This window comes from Xenia sp. Carnegie-2017, unplaced genomic scaffold (genome assembly GCF_021976095.1).
Source record: "Xenia sp. Carnegie-2017 unplaced genomic scaffold, XeniaSp_v1 HiC_scaffold_19, whole genome shotgun sequence".
NCBI lineage: Eukaryota > Metazoa > Cnidaria > Anthozoa > Malacalcyonacea > Xeniidae > Xenia > Xenia sp. Carnegie-2017.
Window position 1 is genome coordinate 11,423,716 of NW_025813481.1, and position 21,463 is coordinate 11,445,178.

General features: G+C 33.0%; 2 protein-coding genes across 3 annotated transcripts; one reads left to right on the forward strand and one right to left on the reverse strand.

The window, feature by feature from the left end:
- The first annotated feature begins 1,632 nt into the window (after positions 1-1,632).
- Positions 1,633-15,833, forward strand: LOC124439634. Of its 2 annotated transcripts, XM_046989917.1 has the most exons (12): positions 1,633-1,644; positions 1,973-3,739; positions 4,331-4,390; positions 5,036-5,089; positions 6,622-6,681; positions 7,559-7,612; positions 9,154-9,213; positions 10,825-11,032; positions 11,228-12,204; positions 12,604-12,663; positions 13,648-13,707; positions 15,319-15,833. In XM_046989917.1, the coding sequence occupies exons 2-12, from the start codon at positions 2,161-2,163 to the stop codon at positions 15,636-15,638; spliced, it is 3,492 nt and encodes a 1,163-aa protein (XP_046845873.1). In that variant the 5' UTR covers positions 1,633-1,644; positions 1,973-2,160; the 3' UTR covers positions 15,639-15,833. The 2 variants fall into 2 exon arrangements, with proteins under 2 accessions (XP_046845873.1, XP_046845874.1); XM_046989918.1 differs by lacking the exons at positions 1,633-1,644; positions 7,559-7,612; positions 9,154-9,213 and having other exon boundaries at positions 1,898-3,739.
- Positions 15,834-18,880: 3,047 nt separating this feature from the next.
- Positions 18,881-19,654, reverse strand: LOC124439638. Its single transcript, XM_046989928.1, has one exon. The coding sequence runs from the start codon at positions 19,652-19,654 to the stop codon at positions 18,881-18,883; it is 774 nt and encodes a 257-aa protein (XP_046845884.1).
- Between the last annotated feature and the right edge of the window lie 1,809 nt (positions 19,655-21,463).

Below are 21,463 nucleotides of genomic sequence, written 5' to 3' on the forward strand. Positions count from 1 at the left end.
TCCAATTTCTGAGGCAGTTATGATCTAGTATACGTTTCAGTTCTTTAGAAATGAGGTGAGTTACTTTTTTTATCATTCTTTCTTTATGTTGAGAGATTGTTGACATTTTATTTTTGCTGTAACTTCATTTTTTCATGAGCAAAGTACTACTGATGCTTAAACAAGACAAGTCTATTTAGTTTCTTTCGCACTTTATCTTTAGTTTCCATTTCTGTGGTTGTTTTTCCCAAATGGTATAGTCGCACCTTGCTGTAGCATTTAGATATGGTCTTAATTAATGAGTAAATATGATTTTCGTGAACAGTAGTATCCAACATGTGTGCATCGAGATCCTTGAATGTGGTCCTCAAATCTATACCATTTACTACAGACAAAGCAATAGCATCAGGAATTCCTTTCCCTTGCAGTAAATTTCCATCTGTAGCTGCCAACATTCTCTGAAAGCACCTCTCTGTTTCATTGCATATTACTATTACACTTGCTGTTGGCTTAAACAAATTACCCCTGTCTTTTAAAGTCAGGAAAGCAGACTCATTTTTGTAGTTTCTTGAACCGACTGCTTCATGACAAACAGGAAAGTTTATTTTCTTTTGCACCATCTGGGCAACATAGCCAGCCATGTACGATATTGCCGCCTTTTTAAATTCAGATACAGTGGAAAAGCTTGGTGCATCACTATAATCTTCATCCTCATCTCTGTTGTGATTTGTCCCTTGTAAATCATACTTTCGGATGAGAGCAGCATCATCAATTGTCGTACTTGATTCTTTGTTTGGCATTTTATAGGTGTTCCCAATTACTTCCAATATGTTAGTTTCATCTTGTCTGGTGCAGTTGCCATTGCAACCATGGATACTGCTTCTCATCAAAAGTCTCTTGTATGCAGCCGTAAATTGTTCAGCTGTTGGGTTCAGCTGAAAAGCAGTATTCGTGGCTGTTAAGGAATTAGCACAAGACAATGTGAAACTGATATACTGGATACAATTGGACACACTTATAATTATAAACCGTGGACACAGTCATATGTTGCTGTTGATAATTGAAATTAACTTAAGGGACAAACCAAAACCAAGATGATTATAAAGAGGGCCTGCAAATTCATACGTGGCTGGCTACATTACCTTGATGTTTCAAAAGCAGTATACTATTAAAGTGTCCTAATGTGTGCAGAACGCATTTGTTAGATTTTAATGTCAATGAAAATCATACTTCTTTGAATTACTAAGCGCAAAGTCCGACTATAACATTTGGGAAAAACAACCACAGAAATGGAAACTAAAGATAAAGTGCGAAAGAAACTAAATAGACTTGTCTTGTTTAAGCATCAGTAGTACTTTGCTCATGAAAAAATGAAGTTACAGCAAAAATAAAATGTCAACAATCTCTCAACATAAAGAAAGAATGATAAAAAAAGTAACTCACCTCATTTCTAAAGAACTGAAACGTATACTAGATCATAACTGCCTCAGAAATTGGAAAGCGAGCAGTGAACTATCTTGCGTTGGCAACGATGGGACAAAATACATTCTCGCATGTACAACTTTTAAATCAGCACTAACGTCGATATTTTACAGCTATCGGAATCATTTTGATGTCAAATCGATTCGCATAACCGGTTTTATCCATGACTAATACATGAGGTAAGTAAGGAGTCGCGAAAGGTCTTAAATATTCGAAAATCCATGTTTGTAAACGTTATCCGCCCATACATTTCTATAGTAATTTGTATCTCGCCGTGGTAACCGGAAGTGAATTTTGCATATATAATTAGGCTTCACTTTTGCTACCTGTAGAAGCTATATCCAGTCTATTATCAGATCAGTGGCTCGACTCGACTGAATATATAATAGCATGCAGTAAAAGTCCCATAAGAATGTTCACGTGTCTATAAGGAAGTTAACTTAAGGAAATATCAAATTACAATGTTTAACCTAACAATGATTTTTATGTATTTGCAATGTAAATTCATTAGTAAGCAACACTTGCGTGACGCCTTTGTCTGGTGACTCAGTTCATAACTTTCTAAAGTTCGTTTCTTGCCACGTATCTGCGACTATTTGGTTTCATTTTGGTGTTCATGTTCATATGCTTTAGTAGCTTTAAAACGACGTTATAATCTTTGGGTATATTAGCTTCTCTTTGAGCGTAATTCTTTTAGTGATGGAAGCAATAATAAAATCAGCTTTGAGCATAGTTGTGGATGTCGAGGAAAGCCGAAATGGAATGCATTTTTTGGATGCATTTAACAATGAATTAAAGAAAATATACGATAAATTATTGCCAAATGATCTTCGTGACAGTTTCATTCACTTCGAGGAAGGAGTTAAAAAGCTGAAACCCAAGCAAGAGTCGACTTCAAATGAAACATCGTCATCGACACAGGTTCCATTATGTCGAACGCGTTTCAAAAAAGCTGGAGAAGGAGCGAAAAAGGCGTTTGAAAATGATTTGTCGACCATTGAAGAAAAAATAAAAGCAAGCAAGATACGCATTGCAAGCGCTATTCTTGAACATTCAGATAACTGCGGGTTAGCAACAAGGGATTTCATGTTATGTCTAAAAGATTTAAACTCCTCGATTGTCGCGGGAATAAAAGCCAAATCTCGCAACTGCATAGGGACTGAAGTCCTTGACATAGTAATAGATATCAACTTGGCGTTGGCCAATTTCATCTTTAAGCACACAAACAAAAGGATGCCTATTTTGGAATGGCCCCAGATTCAATATGATGAGCAGCTGATTCATCCTTTTTATTACAAGAAGATTGAAGAAAACACGACTACTTCATTACCTTGGCACTCAACTCACTTTCCTAAGAATACTGACCTCGTAAACATGATCGTAAACAAAGAAGGAGAATTATTAATTTTTGATAGAAATGAACTCCAAAAACTTAACAGCAAAACCGATGTGTTTGAAACGTGGTGTCCGTTTCAATGGTCGGATGTTGAAAGTAGGCAAGTAAAATGCATGAATGTTGATGAAAATGGTGTAGTATATCTACTTTTGGGTGGCAAAGACAAATCGAATGGCGATTATACCTTGTTGCTTTGTTTGGAAGACAAAATTGTTCAAAAATGTTCCTTGTACTTTCGTGAAGAAATACAATTTAGTAAGATTTTTCTTGCTGTAGCACCAAATGACAATATTATCATTGCTACTGCTCCAGTCAAGAAGGATCAAAGCAACGTCAGGATGTATGTGCATAACGGTAAAGGCAACCTTAATAGGTCATATGTAGCAAAGGGGAAACATAAACCAATTGATGATGAAATGAAATATTTGTCCATTTCCTCCGACGACAACATAGTCATTTTGACTTATAAATCACCCAAGATTTACCGAATTATCATAAGTACGATGGATGGAAAATTTGTTAAAAAAAGGAAATTTCAACCACACAATGGCAAAATCAATTCATACAATGAAGTCATTTATACTCCCGTTACCAACAGTGTCACAGGTTTTTTCTTTGACAAATCAAAGCTGGTGATTGAGACTTATTTTGTTAAAACCGAAAAATTCATGTTGCCAATAATCCTGACAAATATTGGATATGACTCGGAAATTTTTGACGATTCATTACGCATCGTTCAGTATGCTTGCGAAAACGTGGCATTAGTGTCTAGAAAAAAAGGTTTAGTTCGTTTTATTAAAGGAAATCATAGGTGCGGAGGCGTGGACGCGACGTTGAAGTGGATGAACATGAAAGTGAAGACAGATTTAGACTCAGTTCCAGGTATTAAAAAAGATTTGAGTGATCGGTCGATTTCAATATCAGGTTTAATAGCCTATTCTAACATTCCATCAACCATATGCAGTTCATAAAAGTATTAGAGCTTGAACTCATTTTTTCACATTAAATTTTAAACACGATATCCATGACCTCTGTAAAAACTTTTTTGATTGAAAAACTTACTACTCATCTTATGTTGTGACTATATGGCTTCCTATTGGGCTTTAGCAAAAAGCCAAAATAATTTTTGTTACCTGCAAAAGATCACTAATTTAATCTTACTCACGGCCTTACAGCATGCAAGCATACAGAAAGAAATTCTTGACATTGGAATAAAATATTTATATTTAATGAACGAAAAAATTTTTAAGTGTAATTGAATATCATTTCCAATGACGTTAGAGTATTGTACTCATGGCATTTTAAATATCGGGATATTTTTGATACAAAGAACTAAACTATATTGACATGAAGTAAAACTTATGTTTATGCTATACCCTCTACTAACTCAATTTTAAGCTGCATAGTTGTATGATGCTATTCGATTTCTTTTGTTCTAGTGGTAAAATTTTTGTTATTTTATTTTTAATTTAGAAAACTTGTCTTCAAATGCTAACACATCGTCCACTGCTCTTATCAATTCAGGGTCACCCGGTAAGTCATCACAAAACAGCGCAAACAATTGAATCTTGGAGAATTTGCTCACTGACTTTTATGTTTTCTGAAAAGAATGGCGTTGGAAGTGGGGAGGCAGGGGGCTAACCCCCCTTTTATCAGAAGGGGTATTTGTCTCCCCCCACTTTGCTTTGAGATAGGAAATTACCACCAAGAAAATGTTTACTAATAGTCAATTTTGACTATAAAACACACATATCAACAGTGCAGTAAGTGGACTCTAAAGAATCACGTAGAAATCTCTTGCAATTTTTTCCCCATTAGTTTAATACGTTCGCAATTAAACGACGGTGTTGCTAAAATTCTAAATGGCGACTATTAGACAGCATGTGCTCCTTCCCTTTTCATGTTCCTTCCGATGCGCCTGTCTGACACACTTAATAAGTTGCAAGTTAAAAAGTTCCTTTGAATGTTAAAACAATGATAAATAACGTGAGATCTGCTTAATGCAATGGACTTTAAATGCAATAAAAGGAAAATGATCAACATGATTTGTTTTTCTTCATCCTTCAATTTACTAACCCAAACAATCTATATATCGACATCAAAGCATATATTACATAAACGCTTTGGCAAAATTTTGAGCCTTTTTAAAACTGTTTACTTTTTTGATGCACTCTACAGAAGACAGCGATGCTACAGGAGAGAATAATCGCCATCAAGATGATACAAAACAAGGTATACCAGTCCACTTTCGTTTCGTTCAAACAAAGAGCTCAACATCACTAAATTGTAGAGAATCGTAATGGGTTATGATTAATTGATTTAATTTAGTTTTACGTATAAGATGGGAGTTCAGAGCACTACAAATACGCGAAAGCCCAAACCCTAACCCTAACCATGGTAAAGTAGGCTACGAGGCTATGGCCGTGTATTTGTAGAACACGCGTGTTACTGAGTTTCGTGTAAAGTACTCAGGGATATGTTTGTAAATGTAGATCGTCCAGGTTGGTATAGTCCTGAGAAGGACTGTTTTGTTGTTGACTGACGTTTCGACAACCTTAGCGGTAGTCATCTTTAGAGTCATTTGACTACCGCTAAGGTTGTCGAAACGTCAGTCGACAACAACAAAAACAGTCTTCTGGACTATACCAACCTGGACGAATTACATTTACAAACATGTAACGATACTTCCTGGCTCAAACCATTTACTTTAGTACTCAGGGATAGTTACAAAATAAGACACCTAATAAGTAAGTATTCGTTAAAGCTATTTTACAACACATAAGACTCTTATATCTCAACACCTATAAAAACGGAACTCAAAAAATATGAAGAATTTAAAATATGCGTTTTCAAAATTTACCGGAACAATTTTGAAACAAACAATGAATATCATAACTATAATACAAGAAATGGAACAAAGTCAAACAAAACTTGTAAAAAACCAATTATACTATAATGAATAGAATACATCAATAGAGGCAACGCACAAATGAATTAACTCTTAAAATGTTTATATGCCAACGATTATCAAAACAACATTTGATGAACATGGGCTGCTCTTTATCTAAATAAATTACTTGGATGGAATAGTAGAAACGTATACGTAAAAATGATTATAACCAATTACTCATTATATGTGTATTAGTTATAGTAAATACTAGCGTGAAAATTTCTTGTATCTGAATCTTAACAAGGAAATATGCTTCATTTGTAATTAAATAGTATGTGTCGCAAGTAATAGCTAAAATAATTATTCTTCACTGTAAATATGCAGACAATGGTGTTTTACAAACCTAACAAGTCTGTCAAGGTTTTATTATGTCTCTATAGCCCAACTCCTTCATATATTGTTCGTGTAGTTATAGTTTTAAAAATTAATACAATAAACAAGATTTTTCAGCGTGTTATGTCACTATGACTCATTAAAATAGTTTTTTGAAAGCTTAAAAACTTCTTTTGCTTGCTAAGCAAGTGTGGACAATCTCCTTCCTGTAATAATATAAATTTTCCAAATTCAAATGTTCTCATTGACTAACAAATCCATATAAAACAAACTTTGTGAGAATACCACAGATTATTTAAATTGCGTCCAACTTTAACATTCTTCAATTTTGCAATAATCAACTGCATGAAGTATTAAATTTTATAAGCACGAAGTAAAATTCATGCTCTACCCTACACTATGTCAATTTCCAAACTGATTATGTCTATTCTATTTCTTTGTGTTCAATTGGTAAAATTTCATGTTATTTTCTTTATTTTAGAAAACACTTCTTCGACTTCTAGCACATCGGCCACTACTTTTATTAACTCGGAGCCATCCGGTAAGTCATCACAAAACAGCGCAAACAATTAAGTCTTGGAGAACTTGCTAATTAACATTTCATGTTCTCTGAGACATTTAATATGATGTAGTGCATAATTTTCAGGTATAGATTTTTGGTAAGAACTGCATTATTACTATAAATAACTCGATAATCAACATTCTTCAATCCTGCAAAAACAACCTTTAGGAACTGACGTTGAGGCTGAAGGGTGAGTTATGGTACAATTGTCACATGACATTTTTATCATCGCGTTATTTTGGGACTAATAATATACATGAAAAATTAAAAATTCTAATATGTTAAGACCGATGTAAATACCAGTGCAAAAAGACGAAGCCCCAGTGCAAAACAGCGAATCACCGGTGCAAAAACACGAAATACCACTGAAAATTTTCTTTTTGAAATTACTCATAATTGGTCGATCAAGCAAGGAACTGAAATAAAAGCCAATCAAAACGAAATATTTTTGAAGCGAGAAAGTTATATATAATAAAGAAAAGAAACGAAAATGGCTGGCGTAAGTTTTAAGTAGATTTTCTTTGGCAACCAAATCTTCAGCATGTGCAAGATTAGACAGCATGTGCTCCTTCCCTTTTCATGTTCCTTCCGATGCGCCTGTCTGACACACTTAATAAGTTGCAAGTTAAAAAGTTCCTTTGAATGTTAAAACAATGATAAATAACGTGAGATCTGCTTAATGCAATGGACTTTAAATGCAATAAAAGGAAAATGATCAACATGATTTGTTTTCTTCATCCTTCAATTTACTAACCCAAACAATCTATATATCGACATCAAAGCATATATTACATAAACGCTTTGGCAAAATTTTGAGCCTTTTTAAAACTGTTTACTTTTTTGATGCACTCTACAGAAGACAGCGATGCTACAGGAGAGAATAATCGCCATCAAGATGATACAAAACAAGGTATACCAGTCCACTTTCGTTTCGTTCAAACAAAGAGCTCAACATCACTAAATTGTAGAGAATCGTAATGGGTTATGATTAATTGATTTAATTTAGTTTTACGTATAAGATGGGAGTTCAGAGCACTACAAATACGCGAAAGCCCAAACCCTAACCCTAACCATGGTAAAGTAGGCTACGAGGCTATGGCCGTGTATTTGTAGAACACGCGTGTTACTGAGTTTCACGTGTAAAGTACTCAGGGATATGTTTGTAAATGTAGATCGTCCAGGTTGGTATAGTCCTGAGAAGGACTGTTTTTGTTGTTGACTGACGTTTCGACAACCTTAGCGGTAGTCATCTTTAGAGTCATTTGACTACCGCTAAGGTTGTCGAAACGTCAGTCGACAACAACAAAAACAGTCTTCTCTGGACTATACCAACCTGGACGAATTACATTTACAAACATGTAACGATACTTCCTGGCTCAAACCATTTACTTTAGTACTCAGGGATAGTTACAAAAATAAGACACCTAATAAGTAAGTATTCGTTAAAGCTATTTTACAACACATAAGACTCTTATATCTCAACACCTATAAAAACGGAACTCAAAAAATATGAAGAATTTAAAATATGCGTTTTCAAAATTTACCGGAACAATTTTGAAACAAACAATGAATATCATAACTATAATACAAGAAATGGAACAAAGTCAAACAAAACTTGTAAAAAACCAATTATACTATAATGAATAGAATACATCAATAGAGGCAACGCACAAATGAATTAACTCTTAAAATGTTTATATGCCAACGATTATCAAAACAACATTTGATGAACATGGGCTGCTCTTTATCTAAATAAATTACTTGGATGGAATAGTAGAAACGTATACGTAAAAATGATTATAACCAATTACTCATTATATGTGTATTAGTTATAGTAAATACTAGCGTGAAAATTTCTTGTATCTGAATCTTAACAAGGAAATATGCTTCATTTGTAATTAAATAGTATGTGTCGCAAGTAATAGCTAAAATAATTATTCTTCACTGTAAATATGCAGACAATGGTGTTTTACAAACCTAACAAGTCTGTCAAGGTTTTTATTATGTCTCTATAGCCCAACTCCTTCATATATTGTTCGTGTAGTTATAGTTTTAAAAATTAATACAATAAACAAGATTTTTCAGCGTGTTATGTCACTATGACTCATTAAAATAGTTTTTTGAAAGCTTAAAAACTTCTTTTGCTTGCTAAGCAAGTGTGGACAATCTCCTTCCTGTAATAATATAAATTTTCCAAATTCAAATGTTCTCATTGACTAACAAATCCATATAAAACAAACTTTGTGAGAATACCACAGATTATTTAAATTGCGTCCAACTTGATAACATTCTTCAATTTTGCAATAATCAACTGCATGAAGTATTAAATTTTATAAGCACGAAGTAAAATTCATGCTCTACCCTACACTATGTCAATTTCCAAACTGATTATGTCTATTCTATTTCTTTGTGTTCAATTGGTAAAATTTCATGTTATTTTCTTTATTTTAGAAAACACTTCTTCGACTTCTAGCACATCGGCCACTACTTTTATTAACTCGGAGCCATCCGGTAAGTCATCACAAAACAGCGCAAACAATTAAGTCTTGGAGAACTTGCTAATTAACATTTCATGTTCTCTGAGACATTTAATATGATGTAGTGCATAATTTTCAGGTATAGATTTTTGGTAAGAACTGCATTATTACTATAAATAACTCGATAATCAACATTCTTCAATCCTGCAAAAACAACCTTTAGGAACTGACGTTGAGGCTGAAGGGTGAGTTATGGTACAATTGTCACATGACATTTTTATCATCGCGTTATTTTGGGACTAATAATATACATGAAAAAATTAAAAATTCTAATATGTTAAGACCGATGTAAATACCAGTGCAAAAAGACGAAGCCCCAGTGCAAAACAGCGAATCACCGGTGCAAAAACACGAAATACCACTGAAAATTTTCTTTTTGAAATTACTCATAATTGGTCGATCAAGCAAGGAACTGAAATAAAAGCCAATCAAAACGAAATATTTTTGAAGCGAGAAAGTTATATATAATAAAGAAAAGAAACGAAAATGGCTGGCGTAAGTTTTAAGTAGATTTTCTTTGGCAACCAAATCTTCAGCATGTGCAAGATATTTACTGCGCAAAATAGAAACACTGCTAAATGCAGATACCTTGCTTTATCTGACTGTTTTGAAGCAATGGTGTTTAGAAAAAGATATCTGACAGAATTGAAAAATAGGAGCCTGTCGATATTAATAACTCGCCGGCTTTATTATGTTGTGTACGTTGATATTAAAAATTAACGGAATTAAACAAAAAATTATGTATATTATCTAATAAATTAAAAGATGTCCAACTTGTTTGCACAGGCCTATGCAAACCAAGCATGCCTTTGGGAGAACTCGAGAGCTGATCAGTGCAAGCCCGAGACCGAAGGTCGAGAGTTCTCACAAACGTGTTCGAGATTTGCATAAGCCTGTACAAACACGAAAAATATCTTATATTTTAGTCCAGCGACCAAAAATCAAAATTTATCACTTACTTGTGTTTTTAAGCTTTAGCTTATCAATTTGGATTAGTTGCTGTTTCAAATTGTAAAATATGTAAATATATTAACTCTAAAATTTCAGTGTCTTATACTATTGTTGCCAACGTCAAATGAATATTCGAATCAGACACTTCTGAAGATAAAAATATAAAAAGCGAAAAATACTTGTTTCTGACGTATAAAAAAGAAAATGGGTGTAATAGAAAGTAGAAAAGCAAAATTTAAGCAAAATACTTGTTTATTGAGAAGCTTATAGTTTTTTATCAATCCCGCTTAAGTCAATTTTCAAAGATGTATGATTCATATGGTTTTTTTTCATTGAAGTGTGTGGCAGTCGTCTGCATGATTCCCTTTTTGTTTATATTTTTAAGAAAGCAGTGTATAAAGGCCGTTTTATTGTTCTTCTTCGTTTTGTTAGTTGGAAATTTAATGAAAAGTATGCTTTTGAAAGTGATTAAATGACATACACGTTTAATCAAATGACAAGTTTTACAATCTGTTTGGTATGCTAATTTTCATGCTATTTGAAAATTTTTATCGTTCGGAATGATGCTTGATTTATTATAGCTATATTTGATCGTTTTTTCTTTACTTTAATATTTCGTTCTTATTTTTTGAAGAGCCTTTAGATTGCAATCGCATTGACCTAAGTCCTGACGACGAAAGTTCCGATGAATATTCTAGTGATGACACTTATTACTCTGCCACTTCTGATAATTTACATGATAAACACTCTTCTCAAAATTTTGAAGATGATCTTGAATTTAAAGATATGTTTCTTGATGACAAATTTAACATTCGAGAAGATGTGCAACAGAAACTTAAAAGGTAAACTTGTTTCTGCTGTTATATCTAAATTTTAAAATTTTAAATGTTATGTAATTGATGTAAAAGGGAAGCTTTTTTTCCAGATTTTAAGTAGCAACAACTTTAAAAGGGGGAACTTTTCGAATTCGGTAAAAATAGGCAAACCGTTTCTTGCTAATTTTATTCAATTGAAACTTTTTACATTTAACTTTAAAGTTTACGTTGGATGCGCGGGAGATATGGAGCAGTCGGTCCTAACGAGATAATACCATATCTTCACATTTTTGTGACAGTTGATTATGAGAAAGTAGACACTAAAGATATTCTGCAAAATGACATAAATGATAAATTTGGATCAGATGCTTCAAAGTATTTTGAATTTCGGCAGAAAGGGTCAGAAAAAGCGAAGCTCCAATCCTTATCAAATATTTCCATAAGAAGAAATGATCAGAGAATTCTTTCAAGAGGCACGGTAACAATGTTTTGCTGCCTAAACGGGAAACATTACGCGTTGACATGTTGCCATCTTTGTTACAATGAAGTTGACGATGGCAAACATTATAAAATGATCAAGTTGGCAACTAACGACCCAAATGCATTTAAATTGCATTTGAAATCAAATGAATACGTTTACAGTATCCCTCCGAATACTGAAATACAACTAGGCTCTTGCAGGGACTACGTTTTGCAAAATGATGTGGACATCATATCAATAGAGGTTAATGAAAGTATTTCAGTGGAATGCAGACGAAAAGGAGTACACAATCCTTCTAATTGGGGGGATGTGTGGCGGGAGCTGTATATACGAGTACACAAAGACTCTTCTAGTCCAGTTGAAGTGAAGAAATATGACGGAACACGTAGGATAGGCTACATTGTTGATACTTGTTTTTCGCATTATTCTCCTGAAGATGAGGTTGATATTAATAATGCTATTCTGGTAAAATGCAGAAAAAGTTTTCTTAAATCTGGTGATTGCGGTGTGCTTGTATATTTTCATGATGAAGCTGGCAGAAGAATTCCTTTTGGTTATGGTGTTGCTCGGTTTATTAGCTCGGATACATGGGATCCAGGGTATAAGTATTATATTTGCTTCAAACTAGATAACGCTTTAAGAAAGTTATTTGGCGAAGAAAACTACAAGAACTGTGGCTGTTTTGAACAATGTGCAAATCACATTAAGGAAATCAGCGGTGAGAAAAAAAAATTGCTCTTGACATTAAATATCGTACTGACTTAGGCGTTTACTTTCTAAAACCTTAATTCATTCACAAGGTTTTCTGTTAGCTTTATTGAGAAAGCCTAATGTTTTTTATTATTTCCATAAGATGACTCATTGTACTAATTTGAACTCAAACTGTTCCTAATTCCATTACCGTACTTCTTATCTCCCAAATAAACTCGAAAGTCATAAACTACGTACAATTTTGTTGCTGAACAATATTGAAATATCGTCCGCCTAAATTATTAAAGTAAAATTTAGTAAAAGTAGACGTAAATTGATACATCTTATAACAAATCAGATTCTGATATAACTGTAGCTATTTCATTTTGTCCAATTGGCGAGATTTCTAATGTGTCATATGTTTCAGCAATAGCATCTTCAAATGCAAGCACATCATCTACTACAACAATCAATACAGAGCTATTCGGTAAGTCATTGTACAACTGAGCATTTTATGTTCTCTGAGACATTTGATATGATGTAGTGCATAATTTTCAGGTATAGATTTCTGATAATAACTGCATTATTACTATAAATAACTCGATAATCAACATTCTTCAATCTTGCAAAAATAGCCTTTAGGAACCGACGTTGAGGGCTGAAGGGTAAGTTATGGTAAAATTGCCACATGACATTTTTATCATCGTGTTATATTGGGACTAATAATATACATAAAAATTTTAAATTTTAATAGTTTAAGACCGATTTAAGCACCAGTGCAAAACAGCGAAGCACCGGTTACAAAAACACCGAATACCACTTAAAATTTTCTTTTTTGAAATTACTCATAATTGGTCAGTCAAGCAGAAAACTGACATAAGAGCCAATCAAAACGAAATATTTTTGTCGAGTTTTGCATAAGCCTGCAGAAACACGAAAAACAAGTTATATTTTAGTCCAGCAACCAAAAATCAAAATTTCTCACTTACTTGTGTTTTTAAGCTTTAGCTTATCAAATTGGATTAGCTGCTGTTTCGAATTTTAAAAAATGTAAATATATTAACTGCAAAATTTCAGTGAAAACGCACTGTCTTGTACAATTTTTGCCAACGTCAAATGATAATTCGAATAAGATACTTCTGAAGATAAAAGTTTAAAAAGCGAAAAATATATGTTTCTGGTGTATAAAAAAGAAAATGGGTTAATAGGATTTTTCAAGTTCAAATGTTCTCATTGACTTAAAAACCCATATAAAACAAACCTTGTGAGAATACCACAGATTGGTTTAATTGCGTCCAACTCCATAATTATCTTCAATTTTGCAACAATCAACTGCATGAAGTATTAAATTTTATAAGTACGAAGTAAAATTGATGCTCTACCCTACACTAAGTTAGTTTCCAAACTGATTATGTCTCTATTTTATTTCTTTCTGCTCAATTGGTAAAAATTTCTATTTTCTTGAATTTAGAAACGTCGTCTTCAATTACTAGCACATCGGCCACTACTCCTATCAATTCGGAGCCATCTGGTAAGTCATCACAAAACAGCGCAAACAAATAAGCTCTTGAGAACTTGATAATTAAGATTTTATGTTCTCTAAGACTTTTGATATTATGTAGTGCATAATTTTCAGGTATAGACTTTTGGTAATAACTGTTATTTTGGGACTAAAAATATACATGAAAAAGTTCTATAATAGACTTCATAGAATTTTCGTATCATAGAAAAAATTCTATGATATTCTATGATAGAAAAACTATAATAGTTTAAGACCGATGTATATACCAGTTCAAATATACCAAGCACCACTGCAAAGCAGCGAAACACCCGTGCAAAAACACGGAATACCAAAGGAAAAATTTTTTTGGAATTACTCATAATTAGTCAGTCAACAAAGAACTGCTATAACAGCCAATCAAAACGAAATATTTTAGAAGCGAGAAAGTTAAATATAATAAAGAAAAGAAACGAAAATGGCTGGCGTAAGTTTTAAGTAGATCTTCTTTCGCAACCAAATATTCAGCATGTGCAAGATATTTACAGCGTAAAATAGAAACACTGCTAAATGCAGATAGCTTGCTTTAGCCGACTGTTTTGAAGCAATGGTGTTAAGAAAAAGATATCTGACAGAATTAAAAAATATAAGCCTGTTTATATTAATAACCCACCTGCCTAATTGTGTGGACATTGAGGTTAAAAATTAAGGGAATTAAAACAAAATTTTTAAACAATATTTAAGAAATTATGAGTTGTCTACTTTGTTTGCCCAGTCCTTTTGGAGAACTTGAGAGCTGTCAGTGCAAGCCCGAGAACGAAGGTCGAGGAATGCACCTGCTAGATAGTTCTCACAAACGTGTTCGAATTTTGCATAAGCCTGTACAAACGCGAAAAACATCTTATATTTTAGTCAAGCGAACAAAAACCAAAATTTCTCACTTGTATGAGAAGGTTATTTCCAGAAATACAACAACTCCAGCATGAAATTAAAAAAATGCAACGTAGCCAAAGTCTTAGATTATAGAAAGACACTTAAAAACACACTTTCAACAACACTCTAGATATCGTATTTTAAATGTCTGGAAGTGTCATTTAGTGTCTTCTGCTAGAACATTGTGCTATTTTTTAAAATTGTTTTAACAGTTCACATACAAGAAAAGAAATTGGATCGATAGTCCAGAAATTTGAGCCTAGCTGAAATGTTAACCAATTTTTGTAGATGTAGCAATCACTTTTACACACTGAGGTATACAAGAATTTTGGCTAGTGTCCAAATCAAATGTATAAGTCTCGTCTACCATGGAGTAAGAAAGTCATTGCTACATGCATAAAAACCCTTTTCAGCTGGCCTCAGTTATGGGCTCCCGGTGTGTATGTTGTTATTTTAATCCGATATAAATTCAACTGGATGTGTTCTTAGGATCCAGTCTCTCGGTGTTCGCTGTTCTTTTCCCCGACATCTGTGTTTAAGTCGTTTTACTTTCAAATAAGTTTTTACTTCAAAACTTATATAAACGTTTTTCGAGATGTACAAGAAACAATAAAACACAAAATTTAGTTCATATTTTTCTCATAGAATATTAGCTTTTATATAAGTAAAAACGCTTTTTAAATAAAATATCTTTCTGAATAATATATTTAGATCAGCCCACTTGTGACTCAGCTGTTGCTGTGTGTGATCGTCCATTTAAACCGAAGGAATTGTGTCGCATCGCTGAAAGAATATGTAGTGAATGGGAAAAAGTTGCCATACTCACTGGTTTATTCAAACAGTGGGACATCGACAACATTGCCCAAAACACTACACGGCAATCACCTTCGAAGAAATCCAATGAAATGTTGTCAAATTACAAGTCACGGAATGGAACTCGAATAGAACTCGCTAAGGCTATAAAGGAGGCTGGTTTTATAGATATAGCCCAAAAGGTTCAATCAGGATGTTATATTGATTGCACTGATTAGTTTTCTGTCAGTAGATTTTATCGTGTAATCTATTTCTATCACTTCGATTTTAAATCTAATCTCCCACTTCCGGGTAAAAGAGAAGAACATTTTTTTTATATTTCACAACGTCTTCGCCAATTTATTCAATTTAATGGTAAATATGTATGTTATGACAATCAATATTAAACACCCTCTTTTTATATAGAAACCAAATTTATAAGAACATTGAGGCTGAATTTTCCCAAAAATTCATGAACAAAATAAGAAAAAATCGAGACTGGCGAAAAAATGTAAATGGTAGTTTTGTTAACTGCGATTATCTAACCTATATGTATCTCGTTTTTTCATACGCTTCACTCTTCTCACTTACGATAGCTAGGTACCAATGGGTTATAAACTGTAACATGAAAAATGCACGATACTGGTCAAATTTCAGCTGCCGTATCAAGTCGTACACATTTTCTTCTTTGTTTTTTTTTTATAAAATATTCTTCAGTAACAAGCTTGCCTCATCGCCAACTGCTACATGACAAATATCTTCTGTGAAGAGATCAGAAGTATTATCTCTGATATCATTTGCCGTGTCGAAGGAATTCACCTACTGAAAAAATTAGTCCATATTCCAATGGAATTTTATGAATGAATGAAAATCTATATTTTGACACGCTGGCCTTGTCAACCTGGGTTGATTTCCGCAAGGGGCGTACTTTTGTTCAAAAACAATTACAAAATTTACTAAGAAATAAATTATCTACAGAAGAGAAGTTTAAATATTTACAGAGTTTAATTTATTCCATCAGTTACATGTTAAACTAAATCATAAAATGCAAGCAGCAATTTTCTTTTGAAAAAGTGACACGCTTTTGCTATTTCTGATTTCTGCTGGATTTGAATTCCAAACAGAAGCCCCATCATACGCAAAGCTTTTCTTCAAGGAGTTAGTACTAGGCATAGGAACAATTAGACAACTTGTAATATTGCGTAGATTGTAATCAGTGATGTCTTTTTTATAGCTAAACAATCTAGTAAGTGAATTTAGTCCAGCATTTTTTAATAATTTAAACATCAGCTTTGCTTTAGCTTTTTTTCTAAGTATTTCAAGAGGTTCCCACTTCAATTCTTGTAATGCGTTACAATAATCGACATCATTGCCCATGCTTATGATAATTTTTGCAGCTCTATTTTGAAGTTTTTGTAGTCTTTTGGACTGAGTTTCCCCCAATACACCCCAAACTTCACAGCAATATGTGAAGTAAGGATGTACCAGGTATTATAAATAGAGATAAGTGTTTGTCTGTGCATTGCTTTAATTTTGTAAGGGCGGAGATACCGGCTGCTACTTTTTTGCAAATTTTATCAGTGTTACTCCTCCAAGATAAGTGTTGGTCAATTATTAAACCCAAACTTTCGTACTCATAAATTCTATTTATAACGTAATTGCCAATTGCAATATGCAAATTAGAAGTAAAAACATTCTTGATCATTTGTTTCGAGCCTATGATAAAATATTCTGTCTTGGTTGAATTCAAACTAAGTTTGTTTGCTATTAACCACTTTTCAAGATTATTCATGTCAGAGTTTACTGTTTATGTAGCCTAAAATTGTATTATGGCAGAGGAAGCGTAGTAATTCATGTAGGTGTAGGTAAATCTGATTTCTCACGCTGATTTGATCTTCGGTAACTCCACAAGCTAAAAGAAATTTGTGAGAGGATCTTCAGAAAACATGGAAAACCGACTTGAACGACCTGATGTTAAAGACTTTATAACTTTGGATTGGCTTAAAGTCACTAAATATGACAAAATCAGCAAATAAATTGTTGAAATCGTATTTAAATATCAAAATTTACATGTGCAAAAGCACAACAAGGTGAAAGTGGGTTGTGGAACAACAGACATGATGAGATAAGGATGACACATTGAGTTGTATTGAGTTGTTTTACACCATAACTTAATCGGTAGAGCAGTGGAGCATATCATCTTTCTATTATTGTGTGTCATGCTTTTGTTTTTACGTTATTATTGTATGCTTACTATGCTGTGCAGTATTATTTATTTTTGTTGAAAATTGGTAAATTAGGAAAAGATTTGGTAAAAATAAATATGCTAAATTTTTTTGTAAAAAGATTTAGAATAATTTTGTTTGTTTTCTTCATGTATTACCCTTCTACTAATTCATTTAAAAAGCTATATAGAATGTATCTTCTGTGAAGAAATCAGAAGTATTATCTCTGATCACAACAACGTGATCACAACGTGATCACAACAACGAAAATAAATATTCCAATAGGCAAAACCAGGCACGTAACCAGAACGATAATTGGGGGGGGGGATATTTATATATTTATTTTATAATATGTAAAAAACAAAAAATTTAAAAGAAATTAATACAGCATGTCATGCATCTATGAAAATGCCCCCGCCCAATTATCGTTGTGGCTACGTGTCTGGGCGGAGCTTGCTCTGCTTGCACCACTGGTAGAGTTGGGATGACTTCAAAAATAGAAATTTTTAAAACTTTAAACAACATTAAACAGAAAAATTGAAAATAAGTTTTTAAGCTAAAAGAATATATAGGGCCAAAATCAATGACAGTATTTTTGAGGTACAGAGTTTCTGAGTATTTATATGTTTTCATCATCGTTTTGAATTTATGATTGGATTGCAATATCGCAACACATATTTGGTTTAAATGTGGTTTATGACCGTATCATAGAGATAATAAATAAAGCATAGTTTTTCACTGTAGCTTAACATCCGGGAATCAATTTTGCCCCCACAAAAAACGGGTACCATACAGTGGTACCATATTTTGGGGTCGGCACTAGATCATGGTCAAATAACGTACGCGCCCACATATTATTCTTATTATGTTAGCGGTAAGTAACAATTGACGAATATTCATGTATATGTAATTTTTTTTTTTTTTTACAATACTTTATTTCAGAACAACATGTAAATACATCATTATTAAGAAAAAGGAAACCCAGAGGTTAGCCCTATATCAAGGGTCTCCTATTTATGTAAAAAATCTTACAGAACTAGTTAATAAAAAATAAAAAAATGATAAATAAAAAAAAATAAATAGTAAATAATAAATAAATAAAAAATGTCAAAAAAGAAACAGCTAAATATCAATTTTTAACTGACGATTCAATAAATATTCATGTGCTTCTTTAATTTTGATTTAAACTCACAAACGTTAGGGCTGTCACAAAAATTAAATAAATTATTAGGAAGATTATTCCAGGGTTTGCTAATTCAGACAAAGAAAGAATTTTTGTAACAGTTCAGTCTTGCGAGTTTGAGTTGTAGTTTATATGGGTGGTTAGGTCTCGATTTAGTGTTTTTACAAAGTTCAAAATATTCGCTGAAATTCAATCCATTTAGATTGAATACAGTTTTGTAACATTGCACTAAGGAAAGGAAATCTCTCCTTTGTACTAAAGAGTTCCATTTAAGAATTTTACACCTCTCCGTGTACCCCATCTCTTGTCTTCTTTGGCCTAAGGCAATTCGCGAGGCTCTTCTTTGTATCTTCTCAATTTCATCGATGTCTTTCATGAGGTGCGGTGACCACACCGGGCAGGCGTATTCGAAGATTGGACAAACCAAGGTTTTGTACAAGTTTGAAAAAATATCTTTGTTTTTACCGCCTACTATGCGTTTAAGTAAGCCAAGAAACTTATTTGCTTTGTGAACTATTTGTTCAACATGTTTTGACCATTTTAGATCACTAGACATAATAACTCCAAGATCTTTGTAATTAGATACATTCCTAAACACTGTACTCGATATATTGTACCGCGTGGACTTTTTGTCTCTGTTATGTGTAATTCTCATGACTTCACATTTGGTAGAATTAAATTTCATCTGCCAACGATCCGCCCATAGGTCGAGAGTTGTCAGATCTATCTGTAAATCAATAGAATCATCGATATTATTTATCTGTCGGTAGATTTTGGTGTCGTCAGCAAATAATTTGGCAGTAGACGTGATGATGCCAGGTATTTCGTTCACATAAATAAGAAACATAACCGGTCCCAGTTATACAATTTAGCTCTGCTATACAATTATTTCTTTGTACATTAACTGTAAAATCAACAGATTTCTAAAGAAATGTTTAATGATGATAATATCAAATTTACATACCACGACCAAATTATCTTCCGGGCTCGCTACACAACTGTGTAAAATTTATTAGGGAAATTTATTATTTCTACATTTTGTAGACAGTATAAGTTATATGTCCCCAGTTAGTTGTAAAAATAAATACCATGTCCATGATTCACAAATAGAAAATGTTAATTTTGTTTAATATTATTTACAGATATATACATACATGATTTGTCAAGGGGCTCCAATTTGAGCAATTACAGTGTAGATTTTTGCAAGCAAAAGTGAAGCGATACATGATTATTTTTATGTTAGATGCTTACAATTACTATATTTTCACAGAATATAATTTTTTGAATGGCAGGTTTGCATTGCATTCTCAATGTGGGGAAACATCTCGATTTTTTGTTCTTCAAAGCATTTGACTAGATGCACTCACATCTTCTCCTGCAGCCAGGTAACAGAGCAAGGGTTCACACCATTAGCCAAAGCAACAGTATTTGCCACAGCAAAAAGACCACAATCTGATGATCCTTTTTGATGTTGTTGGAGAATCACTTTGACGTTTAAAGAACCATCCTGTTCTTGGAGGTTTTTGTAAACATTCTGGAGTTGCCTTTTTAATGATGAATTCAGGTTGATACTCATAGATTCAAAGACTACTATTTCACCAGTTATGGATGTAGAAACCACCCAGTGGTGACCAATATTGTGACATTGAATTGCTTGGGTAATACTTTCAAATGAACCTTTCTCAGCGAGTATTTCGTCTGTAGTCTTGTCTCTTAAACACTTACATCAGTTCATTCATGTCATCATTAAATATTTGGTTCATATATGTCATCATTAAGTATTTGGTTCATACATGTCATCATTAAGTATTTGGTTCATACATGTCATCATTAAGTATTTGGTTCATACATGTCATCATTAAGTATTTTGTTCATACATGTCATCATTAAGTATTCGGTTCATACATGTTATCATGCTTTAATATTTAAAATTTAAACAAAAGTTCTGCTTTAATATGTATATGAAATTTTGTGAAATTTCTTTCTTCACCACTACACAATAACCAAAAAGTAGTACATCTCTGGACAAGCATATGCATTCTGCATTGAAGTTATTATATAATTTATACCTATCAATTTATTTCTGTTGAGACAGCGCCACCCACTGCGAGTTCGTTTTTTATAATCACCGAATATTTCCAGCATTTCTTCTTTGGAATTGCATATTAAAATACCTTGGTCTAAACTGCTGTTGTTTTTTGCAACATTTGGCAACAATTAATTTATGATTTCCCGCGCTTTTTATGTTTAGATTCTCATAGAATATACGTTGGCAAGTTGTAATTTTACAATGTAGGAAAATATGAATTTTTTGTTGCTCGAAAAACATTTAGCCAAATGCCATTGTATCTTCTCATATGACCATAATGTCAAGAAATGGTGCATTCAATGCTGTTAGGGAGGTGGTTGCATGGAAATCAAGCATTCTTCATGAAATTATGAATAATCATTGCAGAGCACAGAGCACCCCAACTTGACAAAGATTTTTAGTTTACAAAATTGATAAAGAAACTTGTTCATGTTAAGTGGTAATATTATTTGCAAACACTATGACATCATGCAATGACTTTTTACAATTACATTTCACTTTTTGAGAGAGTTGCATCTAAGGCAAGTTATGTTCTACAGCACTGGGTCTATGCCACAAGCATAACAA